Raw genomic sequence first — 15,946 nt, forward strand, 5'->3', positions numbered from 1 at the left:
TCTTTCTATAGAGTTCCTGACCATCCAAGAACAAAGTTGGGTCCTAGAGGAATAAAAAGTATATTTATCGGATATGCACAACACTAGAAAGCATATAGATTACTTGATCTACAGTCTAATGCTATTGTAGAACTTGTTCATGTTGAATTTTTAGATAATAAATAAACCAGATAAGAAAACATGGAAATTTGTCTAAACAATACTCCGTGAAGAAGTTATCTCATATAACAAATCCAATCAATTAAATCACACTTATATGGGGAAATACATGTATTGGACTTCTAACAGAATACCTATCAGAAGACCAAACTATGTACCCTTGGGAATGACCTGTAAGATCTAATGCCTTAACTGTTACATTATACGATGCCTTCTGATTCAACACAGTAAATTTCAAGATTTGAGGATTAACAGTCACCTCGACACCTTTGAGCCCAGATACTTTAACTGTGTAAGCTGAAATTGCTTCTCCGACGTTAGTCACAGTCCTTGTATAAGTTTGACCACTTGATTCCTTAGTAATTGAAAATGATGGGTAGTTCAACTCTGATTGAGGTATGCTTGATGTACAATGTACCTTCTTTTTCACAATGATACTGACTTGATCATCGGTATAGTTCAAGCCACATAAGTATGGGATATAATCTTCGGGCTGAATGTCATAAATGAGTCCTGGATCATTTGCTCTTGATGGATTCACATGCCCTGATCCGATTGCAAGTAGATCAGCAGGTTCTAGTGTCTCGTCCTGAATTGGATCGTTTCCAAGGTTAACGAGATCAGCTGTGGTCATGATTGCCGATTTAATTGCAGCTGGAGACCAATCTGGATGTGCACTCTTTAACAATGCTGCAACTCCTGCAAGGTGAGGGCAAGACATCGACGTTCCAGAAAGGATGTTAAACGTTGATGATGAAGATGCAGATGCAGATGTTGTCTCACCCTCTATAGGGGTTGGCCAAGCTGCAAGGACATTCACTCCAGGGCCAATAATGTCCGGCTTTAGTATGCCCTGACTCTGCAGACATGGTCCCCTAGAAGAAAAGTAAGCAACCGTTGGCGCGTGCTTGTCTCCAATCTTTGTTCCCTTGTATGATATTGTTGCAACTGGTGTTGATGTTGATTTCATATAGTTTATGATCTCTTGTCCATCCTTGTAACTAACCTGTGTCATGGAAAAGACATCATATACTGCCAATGTTGTAGAGCCACCTTCCTTATTATTCATGAGAATCATGCCAGCACCACCAGCACTTTTCACTGTTCTTGCTATTTGTTCTCTATACAAGCCACGTTTTGTATCACACAACACTATTTTACCCTTGACATTGATCGAATGCAACAAATCACAGTACTTGCCATTCACAAGTGGTAATAATTTTCGCGAAAAATTCGTTGGTTGGAAAGCTGATTCGCCTTCATACTCAGCTCCGTTACCCAAAATTACAACCGCCCTTATCTTTCTATCTGTTGTGCTAGCACCAACTGTGAGAATCCACGGGGCCCCGTTTTGCACAGTACCACTACCCGGTCCATCATTTCCTGCAGAGCAACTTACAAAAATCCCCTTCTCCATCGCGCTATATGCGCCAATAGCTATAGTATCATTATATAAAGGTGACCGAGAGTGTCCGAATCCAAGTGAAAGGGAAATCACATCCACACCGTCTTCAATTGCAGCATCAAGACCAGCTAAAATCTTGTATTCTAGACAAAAAATTGCAAAACAGACTTTGTACATGGCCACATGGGCTCGGGGCGCAATCCCAACAGCCGTGCCATTAGCATTACCAAAAAAATTGGCACCATCCACAAAGTTCCCCGCGGCTGTGCTTGAAGTATGTGTCCCATGTCCAGCTAAGTCCAAAGGAAACCTATCCGGTTGCACATAATTTCTTGCTCCAATAAGCTTCTTGTTACAATAAGTTGTAACATTGAACTCACATTTGCCTTTCCATTTAAGTGGTGGATTAGGCATTCCATTATCATTAAATGAAGGATGTTGAGGAGCAATTCCAGTATCTAATATACCAATAATCACACCTTTACCTGAATTTGATGCATTCCACAAACCAACATTCTGGTGCAAGCCAAGGAAACTTGGTGTGTGTGTGGTGTGCAACTGAAATATTCTTTGGGGACGCGCTGACACAAATCCAGGCTTCTTTTCCATTTCTCTCACTTCATCTGATGACAACGTAGCAGCAAAACCATTGAACACATGACGATAAGAATATAGAATGCGTGATGAGTGATTCGAATTTGTAGGCAAAAATGATTGATGCCAGAGAAGTAAATCTTTGGAATTTGAGAAAAGTTGATCAGGAAATTCAAGATGTACTATATAAGTTTCTAAATCACTTTGATTAGTGAAATGGTCACCAAATGTTTTTGATGAATGAAGCAGGACAAAGCAGAGAAAAGTAGAAATGAATTTCAGATCCATGTTTTTTTTAGGTGACTATCACATTTAACAAAATTAACATATATAATGCAGTTAAATTAGCATATAATTAATTTATAATAGATGTATATAATCTTGACTAGATCATATGTAATTTATTATGGTCAGTAATTCAACTTTCTGCCAAATTATTCATATTAACTTAGTCAAACTGAAACAAGAACTTGATTTGAAAAAAATAATTATTCTGATGGTAATCCATAATTAGTAAGTTGACTGAAAATAAGAACGCATAATACATAAATGTGTCATTTAACTTGGCCTCATTTCACATTCATGCCCTCCAACTTTGGGTATGCATAAGTAGGCCCTTTAACTTGTATAAAGTTGAACAAAAAGGTACATGAGTCATATGTGGCATAATACACGTAGGACACCACATAGGACACAAATTGCCATGTATGATGTTACGTAGGACGTGTGTGTCTATTTGTATAACTTTATACGAGCTTAACTATTTACTTGGGCACACCCAAAGTTGGAGGGCATGACTGTGAAATGAGGCCAAGTTAAAGGGCATATTCATGTATTAATCTAATCAATATTACAAGGAAGGAAAATCCTATGAATTCTTGGAAAGTCAGTAATGTTGACACCCAATTTTGGACCTCCACAATATAGATTAATCATCGAGCTTCTTTAATTTTTAAACGATTTAAAATAATTAGTTTTATAAAATTTCAAAATTAGTTTGCAAATTATTTTAAATAGTTGTCATTTTTATATGTTTTACATAATTATGTATATAATTAGTATATTTTATGATTATTCGAAAATCGTCTCAAAAAATAATAATAAAATTTAGTTTTATTTAAATATTTGGTTAATTAGTTTAATTAGTAGTTTATATTTTTGAGTCAATTAGTTTATAATTAAGTTAATTATTTTATTTTGTTAACATTAAGAAGCTCATTGATTGATTTATATTAATTCATCTTATTTAGTTTAGTCGAATCACCAATTAAACTCAACTTGGCTAAATTCTTAACTTCAATTGGCTAAATTGTAATCCACATGGTCTCTTCTCAATTACAATACTAGCCATCTCATCACCTTATCTCCAATTCATTAAAAGACCAAGTTTCTGGCCTTTTGCTCACAATTTCCTTCAGCCCCATTATTCCCTCAATTCCCATACCCAATAGCAATTATTTCAGCCCACTTCCCAATTCCATTTCCTACAATTCCCAACCCTTTTTTTTTTTTGGAAAAATTACAGAAATTCCACATTTTAGTTTACTTATTACCATTATCCCCTATAAGTTTTACAAATCTCCAAAATCTCTCATTTTCGCGCATCAGATTAGTGTATCAGCGCTTATATTATTGTATCTCGCGCATCAGATTAATGTATCAACACTTATACTATTGTATCTCGCACATCAGATTAATGTATCAGCGCTTATATTATTGTATCTCGCGCATCAGACTAATGTATCAGCGCTTATATTATTGTATATCGCGCATCAGATTAATGTATCAGCGCTTATATTATTGTATCTCGCGCATCAGATTAATGTATCAACACTTATACTATTGTATCTCGCACATCAGATTAATGTATCAGCGCTTATATTATTGTATCTCGCGTATCAGATTAATGTATCAGTTCTTATATTATTGTATCCGTTTGAGGGATTTCTGTAATTATAAACTGTTAAAGGATAAATTATAATTTTGCCTTAAAAGTATGTGAATTCTGTAATTTGCCCCTTTTTTTTTATCCAAAAGACCCATCAACATATAATACGTACAACAATACACGTACAGCAAGACCAAATACCACAAACACCACGCGACATTCTTCTTCTTCTTCTTCCAGTCGAGAAGAAAACCAGAAAACTCCAGCGATCCAGCGAAATTGCAGCCCAGACCCGAGCCCAGCCGCGTGTCTCTCTCCTCTCTCCTTATCCCGTTCGTACGAGAATATTCTCTAGTAGCCAGGTGTTTGCATCTCCTCGCCTCGATTGTCCTGGTGAAGAGATCGAACGACCATATTTCTCATTCCGTTGAGGAATTGTACATTTTTGTACAAATGTCAGCTGCCCCAACCTTATCCTTGAAGAAATTTTTGAATTTCAAATGGGAATTCTTATCCAAGTTTCTACCCGATTCCCCCCAAATTCGACCTAGTTATTTCCCTATAAATACTCTCTTGTTCTTCATGGTTAAGTGGGGAGAAAATGGGGGAGAAAATAGTTGGCCGCAACTCTCGGAAAAAAAAATAGCCCACAAAGGGTCCAGCAGGAAATAGATATAAAGAATACATACGAAATACATTCAAAAATAGATAAGAGATCAGCTCTATTTTAGCTTCATTCCCTTGCTCATTCATAGGAATTTCTTTAAGTTTCACATCATGGTTGTGGAAAGCTCTTCACCTCGTCCATCCCAGTCGCTGCCTTGGAAACGGTATATAATTTCACTTTTCTTTAAGTCTTTATTTGCTTAGCTGATTGTTTGATGGCCATAGTTGTATGAAGATTAAAATTCTTTGTCTTGGCTGAAATTTTGGTCTTGGCTTACTTAGTTTTGAATATGATTTGTACGGGTGTGTGAATCTTAAAGTTGATTTCAAGTTTGTGATTCGATAGTGTGCTCGTTTTTCTTTAGCTTCCATAATGTATCTCGTTTGGTTTTGAACTTTTATGCTAGTCTTGGTTTACCTCTGTTTGTTGTGAATTTGCATGAGTAAGTCACTGTTCAACATGTTTATTACTAAGTTTAGGAATGTATAAATCGATAGCTGATCAATTTTATTCTTTTTTCTTTTCAAATATATGATGCTTAACTTTACTAAAAGCATAAATTTGTTGGGTTAATTTCAAGTGTGTCGTTTTTCTGTTTATTACAATCAAAATAAATTGTTTGGAGTTTGTTGTTAAGTTATCCATATTAGCGTTAACTAGGTTCATTTCATGAGTCGTTTCGAAATCTGAAAGCTATGTTGGTTGTTTTATTTTCTCTTCTTTTGCTTGTTAAGTTATAGAATTGTGGTTGTCCTAGTTTTGATTGAAAAATAGGAAAATACGGCTTGCTTATAATGCTAATCACAAGTTTGGCCATCTGTTTCCGTGATTTTTTTAGCTTACTTCTTGTCGCCTTCTATCTTTAAGTTGCATTCACGTTAAAAATATTTGGTCGCATCATCGTGTTTAGTTTGTGGTTTGCTTAAAATATCAAAAGAGGATGGCTTGTTGTATGTGATTGTGGGGAAGTTTTGTATATTTTTTGCATTTTGAGTTAGAGGTTGATTTCCTATTGTTACTGTAATTTAATGGGTCCAAATTGTTGTCTTTTAAAATCATAGGAGATTATTGTTTTGATGGTAGTGGCTTGTTTGTGAATGCAACAATGGCTCTCCTTTCATGTCTTTAAATCTGCATATATGAAAAGGTCTTTTAAGTGTAATATGCCTCTTTGACCCCTATCATATTCAATTTAAGTTAAATGTGCTTTCTTGCTGCCAAATGCATGCTTCTTTTCTTTTAGATTTGTCTCCTTGAACCCTAATGAGTAGATATCGATAGTAGTCCTTTTGATTTGAAATAACTACGTCGCTTTTATCCCATTTAAAATCATGTCTCAAGTATTTCTTTATTTCAAATGCTAATTATGTTTTTCTTATGTTGTATGAACCCCTTTCGAGTCCATGGTGGACTTCCTTCCTTTGCATTCTCGAGATGAGCCATAAAGGCTCAAACCCTTTCCTTTTCAAGTCAGCCAGCCATGAAAATCCGAAGAACAGGTCCTTGACGTGGCGTACAGGTGTTTGGAGCTAACACAGGATTGTATACACTAGTATACACCTAGTGTATACGAAGATGGGAAAATGGGCCTAAAGGCCCCAAATTCGGTTTTGTATTTTGTTACTTCGGGCCTAAGCCCCCTTGTCATTTTTATTGTTACTATGTGTTAGTTATTAGGACAGGTACCAAAGTGCAAGAAGTGGGCCTAAAGCCCCGCGAAAAATTAGTTTATCTTAGGATAGGTGCAAACGGGCCAAAGGCCCAAAATGGAAATTAGGCTCAAGTATTGGCCCAGGCAGACAGAAAATCAGACTTGGGCTCATATCTCTCTCCCTTTATTACTTGTGTTTTTAAACTTGTTTACTTATTATTTGCATACTTGTCTGTTTAATTAGTTTTAAGGTTGTCATAGTTCAATTTCCCTAAGAATAGCCATTCCGAGTTATTTTTTTTCTAAAATCAAGTAAGCATTCACTTTCTACTTGACTTCAAAATATATTTGCAAAAGATATTTTACTTAAGTAGTATTTTAATATTTCCCTTTCCCCCTTAAGATGACTTTAAACTTTCAAAATTGTTTATTCTATTAATTTCAATTAGGCATAATACATATATTGGACCTTAAACTTGGCTTCAAATTTTAACTTTGACCTCCAACTTTCATAGTGCACAAACAAGCACTTTAACTATCCAACCTTTTAATAAATAAACACGCGATTTTTGGAGCCAAGAGCGTGAAATGCAAACGCTGCCACGTGTATTAGTGAGCCACTCAATGGCTGCCAACTAATTAAACACTTTACACGTGCATTTTTGAACTAAAAAAAAAAAAATTAATTAAGGGTAGAGTTGTCATTTCAACATTTTTTTTACTGTTGTAGGCCTCAAAAATCACTCCTAACTCGAGCAAAAAACGTGCACATCACGCGTTTTGCCAGGTAAGACACGCGTGTTTATTTATTAAAAGGTTGGATAGTTAAAGTGTCTGTTTGTGCACTATGAAAGTTGGAGGTCAAAGTTAAAATTTGAAGCCAAGTTTAAGGTTCAATATATGTATTATCCCTTTCAATTAAGTTGCTTATTTTAAAATCAATTAGCCAAATATTTTAGTTACTGGATAACCGCATGTTAGCGGGCGTTTCGGATGCTTTCAACCCCTTCCCGAAACGCTAATATGAACCCCGAACCCCCCTTTACTATTTTCATTAGATTTCTATTTTAATCTTTTGAAAAAATAGTTTTCTTAATTTTACTTTAAAAATTAAGTGGCGACTCTTAAAACTGTATTCTTTTTTTAAAATAAAACAAGTAATTGTTTAGAATTGGCATAATGCATAAATATACCATTTAACTTGGTCTTATTTTACATTTATGCCCTTCAACTTTGGATGTGCACAAGTAGACACTTAAACATGTATAAAGTTAAAAAGTAGACACATGAGTTCTATGTGGCATAATACACATAGGACACCATGTAGGACACCACGTAGGACGTGTGTGTCTATTTGTTTAACTTTATACAAGTTTAAATGTTTAGTTGTGCACATCCAAAGTTGGAGGGCGTAAATGCGAAATAGGTCAAGTTAAGGGCATATTTGTGTACTGTCTTTAGAATTTTGTTTGCTTGAACTTATAGTTCCTTTTCTTTATGGATATCTTAACTGTTGAGTTTGTGAACAAAATTTCACATTAAGTTGAACAGACTGGGAGCTTACATATAAGGTGTTAAATAGCTTAATGTTGTGAGACCTTTTGGGAAATGTCGTGTGGGTTTGGCCCAAAATGGACAGTATCACACCTTGTTAAGAGTATTTATGGGCTGGTTCAGCCCCAAAATTGGTATCAAAATCCAGCTTCAGCAGGATGAGTATGGGGATGGCGGAGTGATGGGGTGCTGGGTTCGATTTGCTTACGCTTTCAAGCTTGGATATGTGCACACAAGACGAAGCTAGTTGCGCGCTTCGGTTTTCAAAAATACTTAAACAATGTGGGTAGCACATAGTGAATCTCGGAGATTATCATGTGGATCATGGTAACAGGCCACATGGAACTAAGGTTTAAGTGGGAGACTCGTGGATCGTGGTGATGGGTCAGGTGAAACTTAGGTCGAAGGGGAGATTTTTTTCGATGTGCAAACAAATTCCCACTTTGACAGTTGAATATATTGAGAGCCTAGGTGTAGAAATTTCTTAATGGTGTGAGGCCTTTTGAGATAACCATGCAGGTCTGGCCCAAAACAAGCAATATCACACCTTGTTAAGAATATTTTTAAGTTGGTTCAGCCCAACACTAACAAATGCCAATAATCTGAATTCACTTAATATTCTTTTGGACGAATAGCCAAGTACACTCTTGTACTTGCACTTATTCGATATCCCGACCCCCTTCTTCCATAAGGTTTCATCTAGACAAGTTGATGCCGACTATATGAATTCTCACTACATTGATATTTTAAGACCATCTGTTCAATTTCCAAAAACAAAAAACTAAACGAGACGACTCCTAACACGGGAAAAAATATGAAGGTAGTTTACAAAAATTCAAAAACAACTTTAATTCGTATTCACGTCCAAACATAACTTCTCCAATTTTCAACTTGAAACAAATACTACTGTTTTCTAAATTCCACAATTCTTATGTCCAAACGCCCACGAGCCTTTCCTTACTTATAGAGTTTTGTTTTTTCTCTTTGGAATTGCTTTCAATGGCATTAATTTTCTAACAGTTACTCCCATTCTATCTTGTGTATCCAAAGCCTCATCAAGAACAGAAACATCAATCTCCCAATCGAATTCACGCAACAACGATCCGAGTACCAAATGCAACATCCGGTGAGCCAATGGAATTCCAGCACAAATCCTTCTCCCAGCACCAAACGGAATAAACTCAAAATTCTGACCCCTATATTCAATATTCGAATCCAAGAACCTTTCTGGCTTGAAATCCAAAGGGTCCTTCCAACATTCGGGATCTCTTCCAATTGCCCAAGTGTTCACGAAAACTTGTGTGCCTTTAGGGATATGATACCCCATGAATTCGGTATCTTGAATTGCCTTTCTTGGGACTAGAAATGGAATTGGAGGATGTAATCGTAACGTTTCTTTTACAACAGCTTGCAAATACTTGAGATTATCGATGTCAGCTTCTTCGAATTTCTTGGTATCTCCAAGAACCTCGGAGAGCTCGGTTTTAACCTTGTCCATTGCCTCTGGATTACATAGTAGCTCTGTCATCGCCCATTCTATGCTACTGCTCGTAGTCTCCGAACCAGCTAAGAATATTTCCTGCATTCAACCGATTCATATAAGAGAATGCAACCGATTCATATAAGAGTTTAAGTTATGTGTACTGACAACAATGTATATCGTTTTTTTATATAATTAAGTTGACTTATAAGAAGAAATAACTCTTCACAACAAATTCAATAACCTAATCGAAAAAAATCAAGTAATAATATGTTATGGCGAATTATATTGCACATTAAAATTCTTTATCCTAAAGTCTATAAAACTAAATTCACACGGGCAGACTTTAGAGCCTAATTAGCTTGAACGGTAGGTTTGACGGGTAGAAAAATCAGTTGGAATACGAAGTTTATGGGATTTGAACTATTACCAAACTCATAGCTCGTCTTAGTTTAATACAGGATCTGAGCAAAAGCTACTGATTTATCTAAATCCGTAAGTAGCACTCTGCCTCTCTGTGTCTACCCAATTAGATTGATTTGAGAAATGATTTAAGTACATAACTTGTTTTCAAACTTTACCTTATTCTGATCGTTGAGAGACGATCATCGGATCACCTAATGACCTCACTCAATTAGTTTATTTACTAAATTAAGACAAAAAAATATATTATAATGTTTGTTATGTAAAATGCAAAATTACCAAAATTATCAAGATGAGTTCTTGATCTGATATCTTCTCTGGTTCATCTTTCCCTTTGCCTTCATATTCCAGTAGAACTTCCAAAAAATCCTTCTTCTTCTCTCCGGTCCTTTCCTTTTCTTCGAACCTCTCCTTCAAAAAACCCGATACAATTTCAATCGTCTTTCCAAGTCCGCGATCCATCTTCCTCCTCAAACCTTGAGGATCAAGCCATCTCAACCATGGAAACACATCCACTATGTTCTGATGTCCAGAACATTCCATTAACTCCACCATCGCCGCGAAAAATTCAGTCCCCTTCTCGGATTTTGGGTCAACTAATTCGCGCGATAACAACAATTTCCCCAGCATGTTAAACGAGGCTAGAAACACGAATTTCGCCACGTGAATTGCCTCTGAGGAGTTAAGTTCTCTGTTTTCTATCCATTCGATTAAATCATCGATACATTTCCGACGAACTTCCACTGTTTCAGTGATCCGTTTGTTAACTAACATTTGAACGGTCATGATTCGTTTCATGATCCGCCAGTAAGTACCGTAAGGAGCTAAAGCTAGTGATCCTTTATTATAACCGTGTGATTTCATCACCTCGGTTACTGATCTCTCCGCGAAAGCCACGTCGTGGTTCCTGAAGAACTCTGATGCGGCTTTCGCGGAGAGAATCACCATAGTGTTAATAGAACCGAGCTTTAGCCAAACTACTGGACCGTACTTCTGTTTTAGATCCGTTAGTGTTTTGTGTGGCTCATTGCCGAGCTCGAACATGCTGCCAAACACGGGCCACCCTCGTGGCCCGGGAGGCAGCTGCTGGCGATCGTTGATTAATAACGTTCACCGGCGGAAATGGAGGATTAGGAACAACACAGTAGTAATAGAACAAAAGATATATCCCCAAATCCACTCCATGAATTGAATTGAGTATAGTGATTGCACATGCTACTCTTTAAATAGAGTAAGTAAGCAGTAGTAGTTGGCAGGCAGCAACAAACATATTTATAGATTCAATTTAATTAAAACAAAATCTTACGGCTCACTTGTGTATCGGCCGGTTCGGTTTACCTTTAAAGTATATCAGTTTGAATTATCAATAATCAGTTTGTAGACATATTAAATTATTATAAAATCATTAAGATATTAATTTATCGAGTAACAGTTTAGCGGTTATTGATAGTAAGTGATCATGTTATAGGTTTAACTGTTGAGATTTGACAAGAAAAATATCATTGAAAATCACGTAAAAATAAGGTGACAAACTATATTAACTATGCACATGAGTTGACGGATTACGTATTTCTCAAAAGTAACCAGTTGTTTCCTTAACCTTTTGTTAGCTAAGTTTTGGGGGATTTTGCTTAAGGAAATCTTAGTTTTAGTTAACAAAAGGTTAAGTGTTAGTTCTTAACTAAGGTTAAGTTGTTAGCTAAGTAACCAGTTGTAGGTCGAATGTGTCCATTTGTTCAATTTTATACAAGTTTAAGTGTCTACTTGTGCATACTCAAAGTTAAAGGTCATAGCTGGCGGCTGACATCAAGTAAAGGGTCATGTTTATATATTATGTCGTATATGAAATATTAAAAAAATCTTAGTTTTAGTTCTTAAGATAATAATCTAAGTAAATTTAACCTTTAATTAAATGAAATATCACAAACTAAATGGATTGTTAACCATAATATTGTCGGTAAATAAATATCTAACAAATATCATAATTAATCATGTATTGTGTTAAGTTTGTAATTTGTATTGTTAATAACTAAAAAAAGAAATTAAAAAGATTCAATTCCTCCTAAATTCTGCCGGCATTAGCAGTTGACCTTTTTTTTTTTGGTTGATAAAATCAGCATTAATAGTTGACTTGGCCTTAATGAATAAATATAACTTTCTCAATCATTAAAATTGTATTTTAATTTTTAAGTAATAAAAATCAGCATTGAAAATGACGAGGACAATATTGATAAAAGCCAAAATATAAGGTACAAGAGACAAAAATATTTCATTAAGGAATATTTTCATAATTGGGAGGAATGAATTGCTTGTTTGTAATGGCATCCAAGTGTTTCGAATATAAAAAGAGAATCTAAGGGTGTATTCGGTGCTGATAAAAATATTTTATAAAAAAATAAGTAAGTAAATAGGAGTATTTAGTTTTTGTGTTTGATAGGTAAATAAAAAATAATATTTTAAAATTATTTTTATATAAAATCTAGATAATAGTAAAAAAAAAAGTAGGGTATGAGGTGGTGAGGTTAAGGGCTACGGAAGTAGTGGTATAAATGGGACTTGTTAGAGGGTGGAGTGATACCATCAGATACTTTGTCTGTCTCAATTTTTGTGTTGTAGTTGATTAAGCACAGAGTCTAAGAAATATGAAAAGATTTTGTACTGTTTTGAAACTATCCTTAAAAAGAGTACATTTTGTGGACTTTATTGTCAAATCAGTAGGATTCAACATAAGTAAAATATCGGTAATGTATTTATGTATTTGCTAAATAAGAAAATGTGTTTTTTTTTTTGGGAGACTAATTAAAAGGAAAGTGTATCATATAAATTGAGAGAAATAATTTTCTTGGATCTCGGACCCAATATGAATCATTGAGTTTCTTGGGCCCATTATTGGACTCCCCAGCCCATAGGCCCATTTGGTTCATTTTACGATCCATGAGTTTCAGGTTCTTGCTAGGCTTGGGTGTACTGACCCAAACTAACAGTCGGAGCTTGGCCCATTAATGGTGTTTCTTTCAGCTCTTCCATATTGGAACTTCAAGAAATATGGGGCACTTTATTTATTTTAGAGCAAACAATACAAATTTCACTAGTTTACCAGTAAATTACTTTCCTTCACGCGAGTTTTCAATATTATGAATCTTATTAGAATTCGGACTTTGGATACATGTATTTGCCGCATCTAGATACATGTATCTCTGGTACATGAGGTCAAATTTAGGTGTAATTTGTTCCAAATTCACTATATCCAAGTGGATTGCAAGTATCTGACACACACTCTCTCTCTATCATATATCACTTGCCTCTATCATCTCACATTCATCTCTCTCCTAATGTATTTGTATGTCAAAATGTATCTGGTATCTCGGATACATGTATCTAGTGTACTTTGCATATATCTAGAATCCATAGACTATCTCGCTCGCATCTCTCCTTCTTTCACTCGCCTCTCTCCCTATTTCAGTGTATCTGATAGTAAAAATTCATGTATTTAAATGTACTTGACTTGAAATTTGGTATGAAATTATTCACTAGTGAGACAATATATAATTATTTCAAACTATTCAGAGAATTACTAAATATGGTAAGATTGTTTGTGTAACTAGGTAGTTTTTCCTTTATTTTAACATGCCAAGGAATTATTATTTATATCACAAGAATAGAAGCGAATCAAGGGTATTTGTGAGTGATTTGTGTAACAATAGGGATATATATGAGTCATTTTCATAAAGAAAGGTATTTTAGCTCTAAATAACAAAATTAAGAGGTATATCAGAATCTTTTCCCTTAATTAAATATGCAAAAAATTATCCATCTTATTATAACCCTCGAAATTAATCGTGTTATTTCACTTGTCTGGTGGAATAGTGGGGATCATGAAATGAGGTAATTTAACAAAAAAAGAATTGCATGAGAAATTAGAGTAACGGACATATGCATCTATAATGGGATATATCAATGGAGCCCCATATATTATATCTTTGGAGGATTAATTATTGTGTTAATTACTAGCTAGCTGTAAAGTGTAAACTTCTTGATTTCATCACAAATTACACTACGTACACATTGGAATTTAAGAAATTTCCAATAACAAACAAATATCATTCTACATGTTCTTGTCTCTAATGTAGATCCAAGGAATAAAATAGAACCTAATTATTACACCAATTTGATGTACCTTTGGACAATAACTAATATTGAGATTTAATTTCGAGATTAATTTGCGTAAAATTTAAAAGGAGCTTTATTAAAACGTATATATAAGTGTGATAATTGATTTTTTGTTTCAAATATAACTAGATTGAAGACATTTTAGCTCTATTTATCTTATTCGTCAAGCCTATTATAAGATGCAATCCAAAAACAACATCATTGAGCAAGAAAAATTATCTAAAGGCGCAACAACTACCATCATTGGACACTAATTTAACAAATTACATGACAAATCTATAATTTTAATATGCTTAACCAAAAAAAGTATGTTCAATGGCATGTTTCATTATTAGAGGAAGTTAGTAACAATATGTTACTCTTTTGGTTTCATTTTATTTGGCATTATTATTAATCTATCTAAATATTTATATTTCAAAATAATTTAAATTCACTCTTACTAATATATTTTTTATAAACTAAAAAGATCTCATGACATATCTAATATATTTTTTTTATTAAACTTATACTAAATTAAATATAACAAAATATTATTCTATCACATAAATTAAAATGGAGAAATTAAATGTCGCATATAATTAGTTACTTCATAAGTCCTAGCATTGAAGGCGACAATATATACCAGGAAAGACCGGTATAATATCACTCCTCCTAATATAATGTTATATTTAAGCAATGACATTTTAGAGATGACATTGTTTAGATCTATTTCTGCACACAATAAAATAAAAATATTTATCGCAATTTTCTGCTTTATAAAAAAATTATCAATTTCAGCGAAAAATAAATAAAAGGTGGGTCATGAGGTTAAAATCCCTTTCAACCGGGTCCTAACCTGGACCAATTTTTCTCCCCACGTTTTTCACAACATTTGATATGTCAAATCACTTAGTTAATTGTTATTGATTTGAATCTTTAAAATAGAAAAAATACAAGTAGAGTTTTTTTAGTCTAATTGAATCTTATGAGATGTATTTGAATTAATATAATTCATGAATTTTAAAAAATTGAATAATTATATTAATAGATTATTTAGTTTGAGACAAATTAAACAAGAATTATAATGTAGAAATTAGTGAATAATATGTGAATTTTTTTTGTTGAGTATTCGGTTCATTATATTAAAATTGAATATACAAAACATCATATAAAATAATCATTTATTTTCTAAGAACATTACACTTATAATTATTCGTACTCTTGAATGCTTGACCTTCATATGTTTATAGGAAAGTCGGGAATAAATATGTCCTTTTGGTGCTTTATCTATGTCTAGGATAATTTATCTCTTGTTTTAGTGATATAAATAACATCAATTGATGTATTAAATTATACCAAATATATTTATCACAAATATATCACAATCATAATTAAAAAGTTTTTCTTTTTCTACCTTAAATAAAATAACTTTAATAAAATTCAATTTCAAGATTTCTGATTTAAACTCAAGTATTTATTTTTCTAGTTAGATATCAACGTCTTTGAATTTTGATTAATGTGAGGCTCACTCAAAAACCTACTGATTTAAGTACATATCTTATACATTTAAAGTTCTCCCTTCCCCACACCCCCCACACCCAAACTTCCCTTCTTTCAATTAGGGGCGTACAAAACCGAATCGAAAACTGAACCAAACAGCAAATTGAGTCAACCCAAAAAAAAAACCTGACTAGTGGTTTGGTTTGACTTGGTTTGGTTTTGAAAAAAAAAACCCGACTATATTTGGGTTGGTTTGGTTTTAACTAAAAAAAACCAACCCGAAACCAAACCAACCCGACATTATATATATAATTTTAAAATTTTATTTTATACATAAAAATATTTACTTTGATATAATTTTTAAATATTTCTTATACTTTTTCATAGTTTTTATCTTTTAATATATTATTTCAAGTTTGAAACTTAGAATTATGAATGAGCCAATAAAGATTATAGTCCACAGATGTTGGTAATTA

General features: G+C 33.8%; 2 protein-coding genes across 2 annotated transcripts; both read right to left on the reverse strand.

Annotated features, from left to right (window-relative positions):
• Window positions 1-241: 241 nt before the first annotated feature.
• LOC102592381 (subtilisin-like protease SBT1.7) lies at window positions 242-2,446 on the reverse strand. Its single transcript, XM_006339208.2, has one exon. It carries the CDS (start codon window positions 2,444-2,446, stop codon window positions 242-244), a length of 2,205 nt encoding a protein of 734 aa, XP_006339270.2.
• Window positions 2,447-8,639: 6,193 nt separating this feature from the next.
• LOC102595929 (cytochrome P450 76A2-like) lies at window positions 8,640-11,058 on the reverse strand. Its single transcript, XM_015309185.1, has 2 exons — window positions 10,101-11,058; window positions 8,640-9,497 (listed from the first exon to the last, which is right to left on the reverse strand). Exons 1-2 carry the CDS (start codon window positions 10,863-10,865, stop codon window positions 8,880-8,882), a joined length of 1,383 nt encoding a protein of 460 aa, XP_015164671.1. The 5' UTR covers window positions 10,866-11,058; the 3' UTR covers window positions 8,640-8,879.
• Between the last annotated feature and the right edge of the window lie 4,888 nt (window positions 11,059-15,946).

This window comes from Solanum tuberosum, unplaced genomic scaffold (genome assembly GCF_000226075.1).
Source record: "Solanum tuberosum cultivar DM 1-3 516 R44 unplaced genomic scaffold, SolTub_3.0 scf00008, whole genome shotgun sequence".
Classification (NCBI taxonomy): Eukaryota; Viridiplantae; Streptophyta; class Magnoliopsida; order Solanales; family Solanaceae; genus Solanum; species Solanum tuberosum.

Excerpts from the sequence above, each read along its gene's own strand:
- LOC102592381 (XM_006339208.2), bottom strand. The coding sequence starts at position 2,446 with ATGGATCTGAAATTCATTTCTACTTTTCTCTGCTTTGTCCTGCTTCAT.
- LOC102595929 (XM_015309185.1), bottom strand. The coding sequence starts at position 10,865 with ATGTTCGAGCTCGGCAATGAGCCACACAAAACACTAACGGATCTAAAA. Across the intron at positions 9,498-10,100 it reads AACTCATCTTGATAATTTTG|GAAATATTCTTAGCTGGTTC; the intron begins GTAATTTTGCAT and ends GGTTGAATGCAG.